The 17,191-nt window shown below is 32.2% G+C and overlaps 1 protein-coding gene across 2 annotated transcripts in view; it reads left to right on the top strand.

The window, feature by feature from the left end:
• The window catches only part of MED8 (mediator subunit 8), a 280,806-nt gene extending 263,921 nt beyond the window's left edge, over positions 1–16,885 (top strand). For both annotated transcript variants that reach the window (XM_089821342.1, XM_089821341.1), the window contains exon 11: positions 16,289–16,885. In XM_089821342.1, the coding sequence (XP_089677468.1) occupies positions 16,289–16,539 (251 nt within the window). In that variant the 3' untranslated portion in view covers positions 16,540–16,885. The remainder of the gene's footprint in view (positions 1–16,288) is intronic.
• The last annotated feature ends 306 nt before the right edge of the window (positions 16,886–17,191 follow it).

Here is a 17,191-nt window from a genome sequence, read left to right as displayed (position 1 = left end):
AAGAGTTAGAAGAAGAATGTTTGAACAGAGAAGAGGAAGATTTATTGAAGTCTTGTGTGCAAAATGCAAATAATAACTTAGATAAGCTTGGAATTGAAGCAAAACTTGAGCAGTTTAGAACTCCTAAATTGTGTGAAAAAATAAAAGGAAAAGAGATAGAAAATCATGAGCTGAACTTAGAGCAGCTACAGATCTGGCAGAAAACCAAAAAAAGATTAATGTCCTTTTAAATGTAGGGAAGGGGAAGCTCCTTCCTTCAGAACCATGAAGATAGCTACAACAAAATATTAGGGGATTAAATGCCCCTAACAAAAAATGCTTATTAAAACGCAATTCATATTTACTTGAATCAGAAATAATAATAAATCAAGAAACTAAACTTAACAAGGAGGAAGGCGAAGAATCTAAAAACCAACTAGGTATTTGGAAAATGGATTTTGTAGAATCCAACGGGGCTTCTGGAGGGATTGGAATCATATGGGACCCTAGGCGAATTTATTACTCTCCACTTATATCTTACAAAAATTGGATGGGGAGTAAAGTTATAAGTTACAAAAATGATTTACATTTTATAATTATTAATGTAAATGTTCCTACATCAACGATAAATGAGAAATATTTATAGAATGAAATTAGTAATTTCTCAAAATCAATTTTTTTTGAAAATATCCTTATTGGAGGAGACTTCAATGCGATTCTAAATTTTTCAATTAAAGTAGGTGGATCATTGAATACTAATCAAGTCATAAAGGACATTAAAGAATGGTTTGATAAGAATAATCTTTTAGATATTCCATTATCTAATGCAACATTCACATGGAATAACAGACGATCAAATTTTTGCTATACAACTAAAAAATTAGATAGATTTATCTAGAGAGGTAATTTCATTTCATTTAATCACCCTTTAAGTTGTATTATTCTTCGACATGCAAGTTTTGACCATTTCTTGGTTAGGCTAGAAATTGGGGATCCTAAAATTCCTTTGAAAAACCCATTTAAGTATGGAAAAATGTGGTTCTTAGATAAAAAGAATTAAACAATGATGGAACGAAGAAACATTTGAAGGCTAAAAAATGATCTGCTTTGTATCTAAATTGAAATCATTAAAAGAAAAAACTAAGAAATGGAACAAAGATCACTTTAACGATATTTTTAAAGAAAAATCATAAAATGAGGTTGTATCAAAAAACCTAAATGAAGAAAACATCAAGTTAGGTGTGGATAATGATAAATATAACAAAGAAATATACCTTTTGGCCGAACAAGAACTTATCTTAGCCAAGGAAGAGATTTTCTGGAAACCAAAATCTAGAGAAAATTGACTATTAGAAGGTGATAGAAATGCTAAATTCTTTTACAATAACACTATCAATAGAACAATGTAAATAGAATTTCGAAAATTAAGAATCACACAAGAAGAATAATTGAAAATCCTAAAGAAATATTAGAAACCTTTGTTAGATATTTTTCTAACATACTTAACAATTTTGATTCTTCAAATTTTTAATAGCTCAAACTAAGATGCTAGGATCAATTCCAAAATTAATAACGACAGAACAAAGAAAATTCCTAAATAAAAAGTTTACTAAAGAAGAAATTAAAGAGGTCCTCTCCCAACTCCATCATCATAAATCCCCAGGTTTGGACAATTTTCACCTTGTCTTCTTTCAAAAATGTTGGGATATAATAAGAGAGGATTTGTAGAAGGCTATTGAAGCAACCAAGAACTTAGGTTATCTCTTGGCTGAAATTAATAACACCTTAGTTTTAATTCCTAAAATATCCAATTATGAGGAGTCAGGAGACTTTAGACCCATAGCATTGTGTAATGCTATTTATAAAATCCTATCTAAAGCCCTAGCGAATAGATTAAAAAATGTCTCTCCAAACTTATATCTGAGGAATAAACCAGTTTTGTACCAAATAGATCAATTTTCGATGGTATTATCATTATTCGAGAATTAATCCATTCATTACAAATGAATAAGGAATCTTGCATGTTAATAAAATTAGACATTCAAAAAGCCCATGACAAAGTTGATTGGAGATTCCTTTGCAATAGTCTAGAAGCTTTTGGCTTCTCTCATCATTGGATCAATTTGATTTTTAACTGTATCTCAACTCCAAAAATCTCCCTTCTAATCAATGGTTCTCCAGAAGGTTGTTTTAGTAATTTTAAAGGAATTAGACAAGGAGACCCTCTATCTCCATTTCTCTTCATTATAATGGCTGAGCCATTTGGAAGATTGATTAAAAAAGGCCCAGTCAGATAGGAATATTAAAGGCATCAAAGTTACAGAAGGAATCTCTAATATTACTCATCAACAGTTTGTAGATGATCTAATACTTCCAGGAGAAAGTTCATTGGAAGAAGCACATAACTATAAACAAATAATTAATAATTATATGGAAGCCTCAGGCCAGATGGTAAACGCAAATAAATCAAAGATCTTCTTTATTAATACAAAAGAGAAAATGGAAAGAGACATTTGTAGCATAATGAGATACAAAAAGGAGCATTCCCATGTAAATACCTTGGTATTTAAATTGAGAAAGGAACAAAGGATGGAAAAGCTTGGGACATGATTTTAGAAGTGTATAAGACCATGGGTGGCTAGAAAGGGAGATGGTTTAGTAAAGAAGGAAGGACTACTATGATTAAATTGGTTCTTTCAGCTATTCCTATCTATCATATGTCTTGTCTTCCTATGCCCAAAGGTATTAAAAGAAAGTTAGATTCAAAACTTAAGATTTTATTTTGGCAAGGCACTGGAGAAAAGAAAAAACTAGCTTTGATTAAATGGGATAATATTTGTAAACCTAAAGAATATGAAAGATTAGGTATAAAAAGTTTGAGTTGGCAAAATGAAGCTTTGGGGCCTAAATTAATCTAGAGAATGTTCAAGGAATATAAATATAATAGGCTAAAATTCTATATCATAAATATCGAAGTAGTAACTATCCAGTATATTTGTTTAGAACTATTAATCCTCCAAAAAGGTCCATAATTTGGAATTTTATGATGAGTTTCCGGCCATTAATTTCAAAAAATCTGACTTGGGATATAGGTTTAAAGCAAGAAGCCTTATTTTGGGAAGATTCATGGATGGGCTTCCATCTCTAGATAGCTCTAATTTCCCAGTAAATAAAAAAAATACACTTACCAGTCTATGGGGTAAATATGTGAGTGACTATAAAATTAAAATCAACAATAATCAATATGGGGACGGCAATGGAAACCTTTAAATAATACGTTTCTTTCAGTAGAAGAAAGAAACATTTTTAATTAGTTCCTAAGAAAATACAAACTAACCATAAAGATCGGGAAGATAAATTTATATGGGGAGCCTCTAAGTATGGAAACTATAGAGTTAAGTTAGGTAAAGAGAAAATTTAAAACTCGCAACAATGGGATAAGATTGATATTGCTCTTAATCTATGTTGGGATCCAATATGCTTTCCAAAAGAAGGCATCTTCTTATGGGCAACCTTGCAAAAGAAAATCCTAACATCAGACAAATTTTTCAACATGGGTTACAAAGGTCCTTTAGGATGCCCTCTATGCAAAAATGAGTTAGAAAATTTAGAACACTTTTCACATGTCCCTTTGCAAGATCTTGTTGCTACTAGAAAAATAAGAAATTAAGTCGGTACTCAATTTTCCCTAATAATCTGTCAGATTTCCTAAAAAGATGGCCAAAGTGTGGGAGTTCTAATATATATAATAATTTGTGGAAAATATCCCCATCAATTCTTCTTTGAGAAATATGGAAAGAAAGGAACAAATTAATCTTGTGTAACCAAAACATGGATTTGACCTCTTTTTTTATGAAGGTAGAAGCTTGTATTACCGAGGTTGCCAATAATAATCTTAGAAATGCGGAAAAATTGGTTTAATCTTATTAATCCTCCAATGTTGTATTCCAAAGCCAGTGAATTATATAGGTTAAATTTTAAATGGGAACCTCCTTCTAGTTTTTGGTCTAAGTTAAATTTTGATGGGGCTTCTAAAGGGAATCCACACACAGCTGGTTTAGGTTGTATTATTTATTCAAATAAAGGTGTATGTTTATCAAAAAGTGCCAAACCTTTAGTCATTTTATCTAATAACTTAGCTAAGTTAGAAGGCTTGATTGAGGGCTTAATATTATGTTGAGACCTAGGTATTAATAAACTTAATATTGAAGGAGACTCTCAAATCATCCTTAATGCATTAAGAAAAAGGGCAACCCCCAATTGGGTTTTAAACTCTAAACTAGAATATGCCTTATCCATAATTGATGAGTTTGAGGAAATTGCTATTAAACACATATAAAGGGAAGGCAACAAAGAAGCAAATGATCTAGCTAATAAAGGGGCAAACGAAATAAATATAAGAGAAGTCAACTCTTATATAACCCAGTGATATCATAATAAATAGGTTTTTAGAGTGACAATAAGTCTTAGTGGATCTTTGGAATAGGGAGCCTTTCCCTTCGAGAAGGTTAAAATTTAATCTACCTAGGGATTATAGGGGCTATCAAGGTATTGCTCATATAGGTTTTATCCTCAATTCCAAAAAGATTATTAAGCTAAGTAAAAAGGGAAAAATCTTTGGTTAGAGGTTTATTCTGATGAAACGATATAAATATTAAGCTAACAACATAGAGTATTCGCTCATTAGTCTAAATAAGTTAAGCCGTAGAAGGTTTTCTAAAGTTCTTATTTTCTAACTAGAAATAGCCTTAATAGATATTGATAAAATTAATGAAACTATTACATAATTTAAAAAATAAGAAAGTACTAAAGAAGCATATGACCTAAAAATAAAGGAGAAGAACATGATTGTATTATCTTAACAATCCTATTCAAATCCTAAGTTGTCGGTTCGAGTTCGGTTCCAAGTTTGAAGTTCGAGAACCAGTTCTCAAGTTCGACAAAATTTTGGAAAGGAGTTTGAGTTTGTTTGGGTTCATTAGTACAAAAACATGTAAGGATTATAAAATTATATATATATATATATATATATATATATATATATATATATATATATATATATATATATATATATATATATATATATATATATATATATACGTTTTTATGAAGCATGAGTTAAAATTAGAATGTAGCTTTATTTTGCCATCCAATTCCCTTTGCCTCTCCTTCGTCTTCACTGATCCTTATCTTGCTACATCCGGTCCCATATATCATACAGTTATTGGAAACGATATATGCAAAATTATATCTTTACAGCAATAGCATTTCACAACTGAGTGACAAGAAAATCCAAACAGTCTTGTGAATTGGACTAATAGCATCATCAAAAGAATTTAAGAATGACATATCGTGTAAATTAAAAACAAAAATAGAAAAAACAATTCTTAAGATTCAAAGCAGCGTTAGTTAAGTATAAAATTTTCTACCAGTGATCCTTGTTCCATAAGCTATTATAAAAATCAAATCTACACTTGCTGCATTACATATAATATTGAAGCGAGCTGTGTACTATGAAGTATAAAACAAATAGCAGATTTTGAAGAAACCTAAGGGTGTTAAGCAATAACTGAGAGTCTTGCTATACAAACCTCATAAGTAAACCTTCATCACAATAATAATAGAATCTCATAAAAATGATTTAAAATATCTGTTAATATATATTCTGTGCATAGTTTAGAACAAGGGGAAACTTGAGAAAATTTGTTTAAAGCATCTAGGTTTTAAAAGACATTTAAGCTTTGTCAACATCGTTGTTTGACTAGATTTTAGGCAAGTTATCTTACCTTCAATTATGTTGTATACCTTCCAGTTCAAGTTGACCTTATTGGCCAAGGACTTGATATAGTTTATAAAGGTAGAGCCTGCAATTTCTTGATGGATTCATTACATAATTCCACAAGGCCCATACCATTGTGCTTGCAAAAAAGAAGAAGCCATGTGTCACACGGGAATGCAAGCTTATATTTTTTGGGTTGACTTCGCTTATATGTCAGTTGACGGTCCTATTTGTAACTAGAAGAGATAGAAAATTCAGAGGACAAGATTAGTTTTTGGGAATGCTATAGAATGAAACTTCAAACCTTGGGGTGTCCTAGGATATGGATTACCATGAAATGTGTTTATAATGCAATATTTAATATTGAAAAAATGGATAAATAGTTCATTGTGACTTAGAAGCTTAGTTGTAGGTTCGAAGTGGGTTCAAAAATTTCAAGGTGGTTCACTTAGGTTTGAACCCAGATCGAACCAAGAGTGCAAAAATCGCACCCTGGTCAAACCAAGTTTAACCATACCTGAACTTCAAACCCGTTCAAATTTTCCTGGGTCCGAAGTGGGGGGTGGAAGGTACTTGTGCAACTTAGTTCAAATCTAATACTTTCTAATATTTCCTTGTCTAATTTTATAATTAATAGCCTACTAATAATATTAATTCACTATATAAGGAAGAATATTTATATATATTTATCTAACAAAGGTGTCAATTAACTTAAAATATAGCCCAAAGTAGGATGAAGGGTTTAAGCATCTTTAGCTACCATATTTACCATTTGAGTAATCAGATAATCCCATGATAGCATTTTAAATATTTAGATGTTTTATTATTTCCGCAATATCTAAAGACAACTAAGGATTCTCCTTTTATAAATATTCCCATTTTTATCTTAGTGATTCTATGTTTCTTAAGTGAGTATATTTCTTAGTAAATGTTACCAATTTTTTAATACTAAATTAGGTAAAGTTACTCGTGAATGGGTAATGACCTATTAACCTCTAGCTAAGAAAACCCACTTTTCAAGAAGTGAATAATTATTCTTTAATTTGGTTGTCATCTCCACTAAAAAGCATTAATTTGAGTGTTATCATGAATCATGGCTACCTTCTTTTTGCGTACAAAAGTTATTATTATACAATTGCCATTTTATCAAGCTTTATTTTATGTTATCCTTTAATATTATACTTTTCTTCTCGTACTTTGGTGGCGTCTTCTTCAAGTTATTCATTTTATGCCCTTAGGTCCTTTGGTTTTGTGGTGAAGGTTTGTCTAGTAATTTCATTATCTACTTCGTTAGATAGATCTTGTCTTATTAGGGTTTTCATTTTTGTAATGTTCTTGCTTAGTAGTGTCAACTGGATTAGATGAACTTGCAAGGAAACTTGTTAGAATAATAATAATAATATTTCTATTTACATTAATCTACGCTCTAACTACCCCAATCTTAAGGACGTCTCCAAATCGAGCTTCCTAGCCCATAGCTACCTCGTCATCTTCTCGGGAGCACATCCTTAAGATTCTTCTTGGAGGGGACATCCTCTATTTAAGGCCAACCACATATGCATATGTTGACGACATCAGAGCATTTGGCACATGGAGATTATCTATAGATTCACGACCATAGTGGTTAGATGGAGATCTTAACATCGCGCATACCCCATGCTTCGAGTCTCATTAATCTCCATGGTGTTAGTCCTTTGGACTAACACAACATCATCCAAAAGCACATATAAAACTATATTCATTATTTCCAAATATAATTTATTCATGATATTATTCAAATGAAAAATATAAATATATATTTTCATCTATATTCAAAAGAGTAATTCAATGTCATTCAAAGAAAATAACTTTACATCTATATTCAAATAATAATAATAAGTTGATTGTAACAGGTTAATATGTATTTGAACTATTAACCAATGCATAACTCTATTCGCAACTAATAACAATCTCTGTTACTCCATACTGACCGGTCACTTGTTTTACCTTGAGGGGTCCACGTTCTACGTTGGTCCTTAGTACTTGCCCGCAATCGCTGTCAGATGGAAATATATGATTGTTTCCAAAGCTCTTATTAATAATTCCACGTCATGCAAGTCGATCAGGCTTACGTATTCAAAAGGTGGGGTCATTGTCTTGTTTTATTTGCTGCTTTAGGGAATTTTCTTTTTCTTTGCCTTTATCAATGCAACCTGCTGATTCATGTAACCCCCGTAATGTTTGATGTTGACTGTTTTGATGCATCTCAAGTCTTTGACCATTGCTTATTAATATAGGCATGAAGCGATGTGACCCCAATTGGGTCTTTTGATTATAAAGTATGTGGTAGTCTACACACACACACACATATATTTATGATCATCTAATTATGATTATAGTTATTTGATTTATTAACTGTTCCTGGGAATCAAAATTGACAATTTGTAAATGAACAACAATAAAGAATATCACCACCAAGAAATATTTAATAATATTATTTAATAAATCATATTACTATTATATTATTCAAATAATAATGTTCATAAGCAATAAACAATTATATTATTCAATTGATATATAATTTTTTTGTCTTAGCCAAGGTCCATCGCAATTTTCTATTCATGGACACTGGCATAGTTCTTTTCCATCAGCATGAGAATAGAACTATGGCATTTCTGGGTTCAGTCATACTAGAAAGATGGAACAACATTCTTTTAAGCCAAGATGATATGGTTTGGTTTGTTGTAGGTAGAGCTCAAGGAGAAAAGCACTTCAATAATAGTAATTCTTGGAGAACTAACAGTGAAATAGTGGGGAGTTTTATAGTTGTTACTTTGAAAGCTTGAATTACTCATTCTGATACGATTAAGCTTTGTGAGGCCATTTCCGACCCAACTTGGTTGAAAGGATTGCATCATGCAGTCTTTAATATCAACCATAAAATGAAAATCCCATTACTAGATATGTACATGGACTGGATTATTGGTAGCCTCAAATGGGCAAAGGTTCCCAAATGACTGGTTTTAACCTTTAGAGATCAAATCATATTTGACAAGGTTTGGCTTGAGATGGAAGCCAATATCCATTTTCTCATCAGATGGTATAATATAATTGGAGAAAGGAATAACTTCTGGTTGCTTCCTCTTTTCAAGAAGGTGAAAATTGATCCTCCTTCGTTATCAATTGATGAAGATCATAATGCTTTCAGCTTCCATCTCCCTCAACTGAAAAAATCTAGTAAAGAAGGTAAAGAATGAAATAACTTTGGCACAAGGAACAGGGGCAGATGGTGAAGACACATATGAGGAACTGATTGTACTACACCGCTTTGATACGTGAAGGTTTTATGTTTTAGGTCTTTAGGTTTGATCTATAATTTTGGTTTGTTTATTAGTTGTCTCTGTATCTTTCCGAGGATATAGGCTATGGCGTAATTTTCAATTGAGGTGCAGTACTTGTATAAAATCTTTTAGATCCTTTAGGGCATAAATGTAGACAAGGTTTTAATCAAACTCTTAATGTTTTGGTTTGTTTGCTATCCTTATAATAAGTTTTTTAGATTAATTCTCTTTGGGGTGTTTTATCTTTTAGGCTTCAGTTGCATCTGGTTGGCTAATTTATCTTTGATCATGATCTTTCCATATTGGGAGCTTTGTATAAATCTAGCAGCATTATGATTTTTTTGAATTGGTTTGTGATTTTTCCTTATCTACTTTTAGTTTAGATTCTAGTTTAATCTGAGCTTTTCAGAGATATGCTAGACTTCGTTTAAGTCTATTGTTTACTGTTTTAATTTCCAATACTTCAATTGTGATTTTAGGTTATGCAAATCCTTTAATTGTGTAAGACTTATTTTGGAAATATTATTCTATGTGATTTGGTTTCTCAGGAATTAAAATATAGACTTAGATTCATACTAAAGAATTAGTTTAGTTAGTTTCTTTTTCTCAGATTTTCATTCTTAATCATGTTTGGTAAACTTGTATTCTAGTCTATTGCCCTTATCAGATTTTTCAGATTTTGATCGAAGCAAGTAGTATTAGCCTTAGGTATAGATTTAATTCTACAGTATTAATTGGTTCATTTATCTCAACTATAATCGTACTTTAAGCCTGTCAATTGTTTGGGTAATCATTCTCTATATTATAACCAGAGATGAAGCTTCAATTTAGTATGACATAATTGTCTATGAGATTATTGTTTAGTCAGTGATTAGATCTCCTTTCAGTTTCAACAAGATTCGTTGGTAATAAAAATAAATTTAAGTTCTTGAACTCGGGAAAGAATTCTGTCAATGGCTCCAAAAATTACAAGATCAAAATTTGTTAAATACAGGATAGTCTATCAGTTATTAAGAAGAAAATTTGTTTTGAATTATCCCTACAAGAAGAAACTTAGTTTAGTTAGAGCAATCTGTAAAGGTTAATAAGGGCATGATGTTTGAATCGATTATGTTGTCTATGTTTTTTGCTAATCTGTTCTAGACTTCAAGGATACGTTGTTGATAATTCGTTCTTAGAAATTCAGTAGTAAAATTTAGTTTGGAGCAAAGGAGATCCTTTTAGTGAGATTAGTTCTAAGAAAGCTTATTGTTAGAGCATAATGGTTTAAACTTTTAAGCCTAATATCTTTGAGCCTAGCTATAAGACTCGGACCAATATAGAAACAATTCTAATTTAGCAATGATTTGAATTTACTATATAAACCTTTTAAAAAGATTCTTTTTCCTATTATACTTAGGCTAATATTTTTAGGCTTTCATTTTGATCTTCTTCTTTTTTTTTATCTTTATTTTATCTTTTTCTTTGATCTTTTGTCTGGTTCCCTAATCCTTCCCATTATTTGAGTTTTGCTTCCTTTCTTAGATTGGGTATTCTTGGATTTTAGTTGTTTTCTTTTCCCTTTCTTAGCTTGATTCCTTAGCTTCTTGTTTTTCCTGAACCTTGTCAGCCGAAAGAGAATATTTGTCTGATCTTGTCATTTTATAGGTTAGCCTCTTTCTAGTTTTAAGTCTGATTCAATCATCTTTAATTTGTTTCCTTCTATTTGGATCTATGCTTCTTGGGTTTTCATGAGTTTTTGGTTAGTTTCTCCCAAGTTTAGGTTTTAGTGCTAGTTTGATGCTTTGTTTTGAGAGTTATCTTCCCAGGCCCACTAATTTTCTTTCCACTCTAATAGTCCTCCTTAGTAGTCTTTCCGCTCTTGTCAAGCTTCAATCTTTATTCTCTATTTGTTTTAGGCAATCAAAGGCCTCTTCTGATTTTAGGTTTCTCTTCTCTCCCTTAGTTTCTCTACTTTGTAGTATTTCTCTTCTAGTATTTCTAGATTATGTTGTGGATCTTGGTTTGTCTTTCAGGTTTTCTTGGGCTCCTTTATTCCCTTTCCAGAGTAGAATATTATCAGGGTACATAGTATTTTTGAGAAAAATTGAAATTTTCTTCATTGTCTTCCTTCTGTTTTCTTTTTCCCTTTTGTCTGGTATGTATATGTATCTCTACTCCTTTCCTTTCTCTAGCTTCTTTCTTTTTTGTCTGACTTGTCCCAACTGGTTAATTTTCCTTTCATTTTTGCTGGTATGCCTATCTCGTTTGTTTTATTGTATCTTATTTTGTTTAAGGAATGCTTCATACTTATATATATATATATATCCGATGATGCTAAATCCTAGTATGCAACATGGTGTTCGATTTTAATCCTATTCTAGTAATTATTTTATATTTTTGGCTTTAGGCCACGACTCTTCATTTTTTGTTATTGCTATTGTAAAATCAATATGTTTCCTTTTCCATCGATAAATTGCTATAGTCTATTTATAGGTTGTTTGATCTAAGTTTTAAACAAGCTCGTAGACATTCAGGTAACCGATGAATACCATTATGAAACTACGATGGCCATTGAATCAGATAGCCTATGATGGACTGATAATGGGTACTATTGTCAAGGATATGTTATTATCTACTCATTTGTTAGTTACAAGGACAGTTTATCGTATTTTGGGTAAAGGGATTATCTTTAACACAGACATATATAGAGTTTCTTTTGATATAACCTCGATGTTTGTAGCCATGGTTTATTCAGTTGAAGCTGAGAAGTTTGGTATAGATCTTCTTTCTAGAAGACTCTTTAAGAGCATGTATTTAGGAGATCTGGAAAAGTTTTGATCAACATAAATGAAGATTGTTTGATTACCAAACCCTGTAATTATGACAAATATTTTGGGAAGAAATAATGCCCTGCTCTTTCCCATAGTTTTCACGGAAGACTGAAGGAGGTTCAATAAATGGAAATCGGTTGTTAGAAGAAATGTGGATTTTCTAATGTATTGTCTACATGTTAGATTTCCTCATGGATTTGACTGGATAGATAAGTTCATGTAGGAGGGCCATGTAGGGTTGTGGAAAGATTTGAGAATATCAACCTTGAATATATCAAGCCAAATCATCCCTTTAATGAGCTATCTAAATTAAAATCCTCTTCTCAATAATCTTTCTCTAAGTTCTTGGCAATTGTAAAAGAGACTTAGCAGGATTTTGTTTCTTTGATTGTCCATATAAAATCTAACAATTTAAGATATGCCTTAAATAATCGGACTTAGTGTATTCTTCTAAAAAAGGCTAAATAAGTTTAAATTTAGTTCTGAGAAGCTATATGACATAATATGCTTTGAATAGAAATATTGAGATATTTTGTATAATCTGTCCAGAAATTTAAGAAATAAGTTTAACTCCTATTTTTATTCTTCGTCACTATTCTATCAACTTGACCTTAGTCTAGTTTAAATTGCAGGATTTATGGAAAGCTCAAAAATCAAGCTATTAAATGGAATCTAATTCAAGAGTCAGAAAATGATTCGTTTCAAAAAACTCAGCAACGTCAGTTTAATAGATTGTTTAATTTGTTCTATTTTAATGTAATTAAAACTGGACCTTAGGGCCTTTTATTTATCAAAAGAAAAAGTCTTCCAACTTCATCATTATCACTTGATTTCATCCTAACTCAACATCCTCTACCTCTACACTTTCTTGAAATGCATTTCGGTGCAAAAACAAAAGGGGAGAAATGTGGTGGAAATCCTTAGCTTTAAGGATTTCCCCTAAGTATGAGTTTTCTCAAAATTTCACCTCATTTCAACATTCCTTGGTGATTCCTTGTTCTATTTTCACTCATGATGTTGCCTTCATGCCATAAATCCGATTTTCAATGTCTTAGAGGGTGGTAGAATTTTGGGTTTGGGAGGATTAATGGGGTAGAAATCCTTAGTGTTAAGGATCTCCACTGGGGGAAATCCTTAGCATGAAGAATTTCACTCTACTTTTGCCACTTAGACTCCCAAAACTTGGCATTTCGCCCCTTATGCCCATTCTTTCACTAATTTTCGATTTTGTATGCCTTAACATGATCTTACATCTCTTTTGGATTGATGAGGAGAAGAGGAAAATTCTTATTGTTAGTGCTAAGGATTTCCACCAAATTTGTTGGGACTGTTATCCTTAAGAAAAATTATCTTTTCCTTCTCTTCCTCATTTAGCATTGCATTAATTAGTTTTCCATCGTAATAAGAATCCCCCCAATGCTTACACATCATTTTTACCCAAAGGGGAAATCTTAAGATTTTTGGGGAGAAATGATAGCTGATGGGAATCCTTAGCCCCAAGGATGTCCGCCAAATTTAATTTTTCTCACAATCCTTCTCCCAAGCATGTAAACCTTTACCATTTAGACTAAAGTTCTATCCCTCCACTTGGACTCAAGCTACAAAAATACCTCAAAAGGACATCAAAACCCCAAACAAACATAACTTCCAGTGAGCCAAAATTACTCAAACTCACCCTCAAACTTGGAGATTTGAAAATGTTGTCAACTCAAGCTACCCAAGATGACTCCTTAAAAGAGGGGGTCCCCATTTGCAATGGGTCGATGGTGTGAAAACCACACAACACATCCAAAATGGAGGACAAGCCACATATTGAGTCAGACATACTGAGCAAGGAGGCATGGTCATGCTCAATGTAGGCTTCTAGGACTAGACCTTCTAGTTCTCCCTCTCCTTCAATTTTTACTAGGCTGGGAAGAAGATATAATTGTAATGATGTATTTACTTTTAGTTTAACATAAACTATTTTCTATTTTGCGTCCAGCCATCAGCATTCTTAATGAGAATGCAATTTTGTACCCACTTTGCATTTAAATATATGTAGACTCAGATTGTTTTTTGTGTGTTCTCATTTATTGACTCATTGGATGCATCTTCTCATTGAATTTTGCAAATAAAAAAGCATTTCTAATTAAATCTCAGCAATTTTTTTGAAGTTCCTGAGATTTTTGCCAAAAACTGGCCAAATTTTTCCCGAATGTTTTTTCAGGCCTTGGTGAGTTTTTGGTTTTGACGAGTTTTCCAACTATGATTTCCACCACCATTTCCTGCCTGCCAATATTGGTTTTTTTCAGGGGTGAAAGAAAACCCACTGCCATAAATGCAATGAGCATTGCTCTAATCTACAACTCCCTCAACTCATTCTGTAAGGCCTTATGTAATGGGCCTGTTTTACAAGAAAGTGGATTTAGTCTTCATGAGAAGATAGGGGCAGAAGGACAGGATGTGGACTATTTGTTATTGTCTAGTCACTATGAGGTTAACCGATCTTTTCTTGGATAGAGGATGTGATCTTTCTTTTTCTCAGTTACGTACAACATCAACATCCTTATGTTCTTTGAGATATGCCATTATTTGTTCCTCTAGCAACTTTTCTTAATTTGGTCATGAAAAAAACTCTTATTCCTAAGTTGGTCTTAGTGCAAAGCTGAGTTTTTACTTTATTATTTCATGTTGTATAGTCATTCCCATATGGGCTACATAGCCGATAAAGACCTTGCCTCTAGGAAGTAGTTCACTTGTGCATAGAACTTGCCTAAGAGGTGATCTTTAATTTTTGAATCATCCATCTGTTTCTATGCTAACTGAACTAAACCTACCAGCCATTCTATATGAAAAACAAAACAAAAAATGCAAAAGAATAAAACATGACAACCATGCAGCTATTGTAGGCTTTGAAATTAAATATTAACAATGTGCAGGAATTGTCTCAGAAGGTATAACAGTGAAAGATACTAAGGTGATGAAGCTGGAAATATTTAAAGAAATACAGGAGCCAGCTATAAGTATTTTGGAAGAAGCAAAGTTTACAGGATGGGAAAGGAATGCTTTGGTAAATACAGAGAGTGATGGTTGGAATGGTGTTAAACAAAGAATTACAAAATATCCTAACACAATACAATCTTGTAGTGCCAAAGGTGGATTATAATTGTCTTGTAAGTTGTTTTGAATCTTTTGTTAAAGTTTGTGGGAGAGCAATATTTTTGCAATTGTCTTTGATAAGCTGTAGAGCTGAGGTCCCTTAAGTAGATCTCCAAGAATTTATTTTAAAAACAAAAATGATAAGACTGAAAATGTTTATTGGAGTTTGTCTTTTACACGCACTGCTTGGGGTCCTAAACCTTAGCTTGTTGCTTGAAACTCAAAGTTCAGATATAAATTGGAAATCCTAGGTATGAAGTAGTTAAGTTGCTTTGAGTGTAGCATAAGCAAGCTTTAAGGTACACATGTAAAAATTTGATCCAATAGGTCCCTGAAAATTCAATTAATGAAAATGTAAAAATTATTCAAAAAATCTTATTAGAAGTTTACAGAATTCTGTCCAAAACTGCAACTTAGATGACTCAAGCTGTTCTTTGGACAAGTACCCCCTTATGTTTAAAATTTAACCATTTATAGGCATACTCTATATTGCTAAAATCTCTTAAAGAATGTAATTTGTAATGGTACAATCCTCAGGTCACGTTTATTCTGCCTTAAAAGTCGTTATGACTTTCCTAACCTTCCAATGAATGTTTTAAGTTTTACATTGTGATATCACAGAATGGCTCATTAGAACCCAAGAATCGACATTAGCATGTTATGTATTGTTAGAAATTTCTTGTAATGTACCTTGTAGTTGTAGTAGCGCACCTTTATCTAATGTTATCATATAACATAAGCTATTAATGAGAATTTACCCCACAAACTTTCAAATCTATATCTAGTTTTTGTGCATTGTCAACTTTTCCTTCTTTAGGTATATGGCATAAGGGTGCAAATATTGGTATACTGATATGCCTTTACATGTGCCTTAATACATCAAATGTTTGTTAGTAATGATTTCTGATCTCATTGAATTGTTGTTCCCTAACTGTTTGTTTGTTACCAGCAGCTATAAGATGAACTGTGATTTTCAGAATTTTAAAAGCTGGTGAATAAGTGCTTCATATAAAATGGCTGAAAATAATGTTACATGTCTTATCATTTCCCCTTTTGTTTATGTATTTCAATTTCCAAAGCTAAATTTGTGCTCTGATAATGTACAAAGTTTACAAAGTGCATATGTACCTGGATTCAGGTATTTTAGTTAAGTCTGGATAACTAAGTTGATTAGTAAAGTGCAAATCATTATTTAGTTTGGAAGATTGTAGATGGTTTTATGCAGTCATGAAGTAGTAATATGAGCATTATTGCAGGGTATAATGTGGGAGCATCTGGTGGATCTCAAATTTCATCAAATCTTGCTCCATCCCAACAACATGTCAGGCAAGCAAGTTATAATGCCTTTTCCAACCCATCACTTGCACAGCAAAATCCCAGTCTTACGAACATACCACTCAGTAACTTGACTCAAAACACACTACATGGTCAGCCTAATTATGGCATGGCTCCTAATCCTACGCAAAACCCTAACTATGGACAGCAAAGACAAGCCCCTCCACAGTAAGCATATGAATATCCATTAAGGTTATAGTATGAGAAAAATTGACGAGGATATAAGAATAAGGGGAGTGAAGTTCTTTCTTCGTTTCTCATTCTACTGCAAGATATGTTAGAAGAGGTGTATCTTTTTCACTCAATTCATGTAATTTTCTTAACAGCTCCTGATAGCATAGATTAGAGAGGACTGAATATGTTGTGTTTTCTCTTTTTATCAATTGTATCATGCCTATATTGTGTGTGTATTAGTTATTGGCTTAACTTATTGAAAAGACAGCTACTTCCTGATCATCACGGTGGACTGTTTCTATGTTTCTCAAGACCTATATTTTTAGTGGTTCTCTTTTTAACTAGTTACATTTGTCTCTGTGAGATATCATTTGTTTGTTTTGATGCAATGCACTTTGCATGCAATAAATTTTCTGATCTGTCATGTTGAGAATCTAGATAGTCAATTTCTTTCTATTTCAGACATATCAGCTGATATAGATAGTGAATTATTTTGTTTAAACATGACAGTGTCCAAAACTTTCATGGTGTGCTTGAAATTGATCTTTCCTTTTTTCTTTCTTATCACTGATGTCACTTGAACTCACTTCTAATTTTATATGGTTTGTTTGTGCCTAGCACAAAAGCTAGCTTCATATATGCCTAGGTGG

This window comes from Cupressus sempervirens, chromosome 3, assembly GCF_028749045.1.
Source record: "Cupressus sempervirens isolate cs-2001-9-10 chromosome 3, ASM2874904v1, whole genome shotgun sequence".
Lineage (NCBI taxonomy): Eukaryota > Viridiplantae > Streptophyta > Pinopsida > Cupressales > Cupressaceae > Cupressus > Cupressus sempervirens.
The sequence above is the reverse complement of the archived record's forward strand: the minus strand, read 5'-3'. Positions and strand labels throughout refer to the sequence as shown.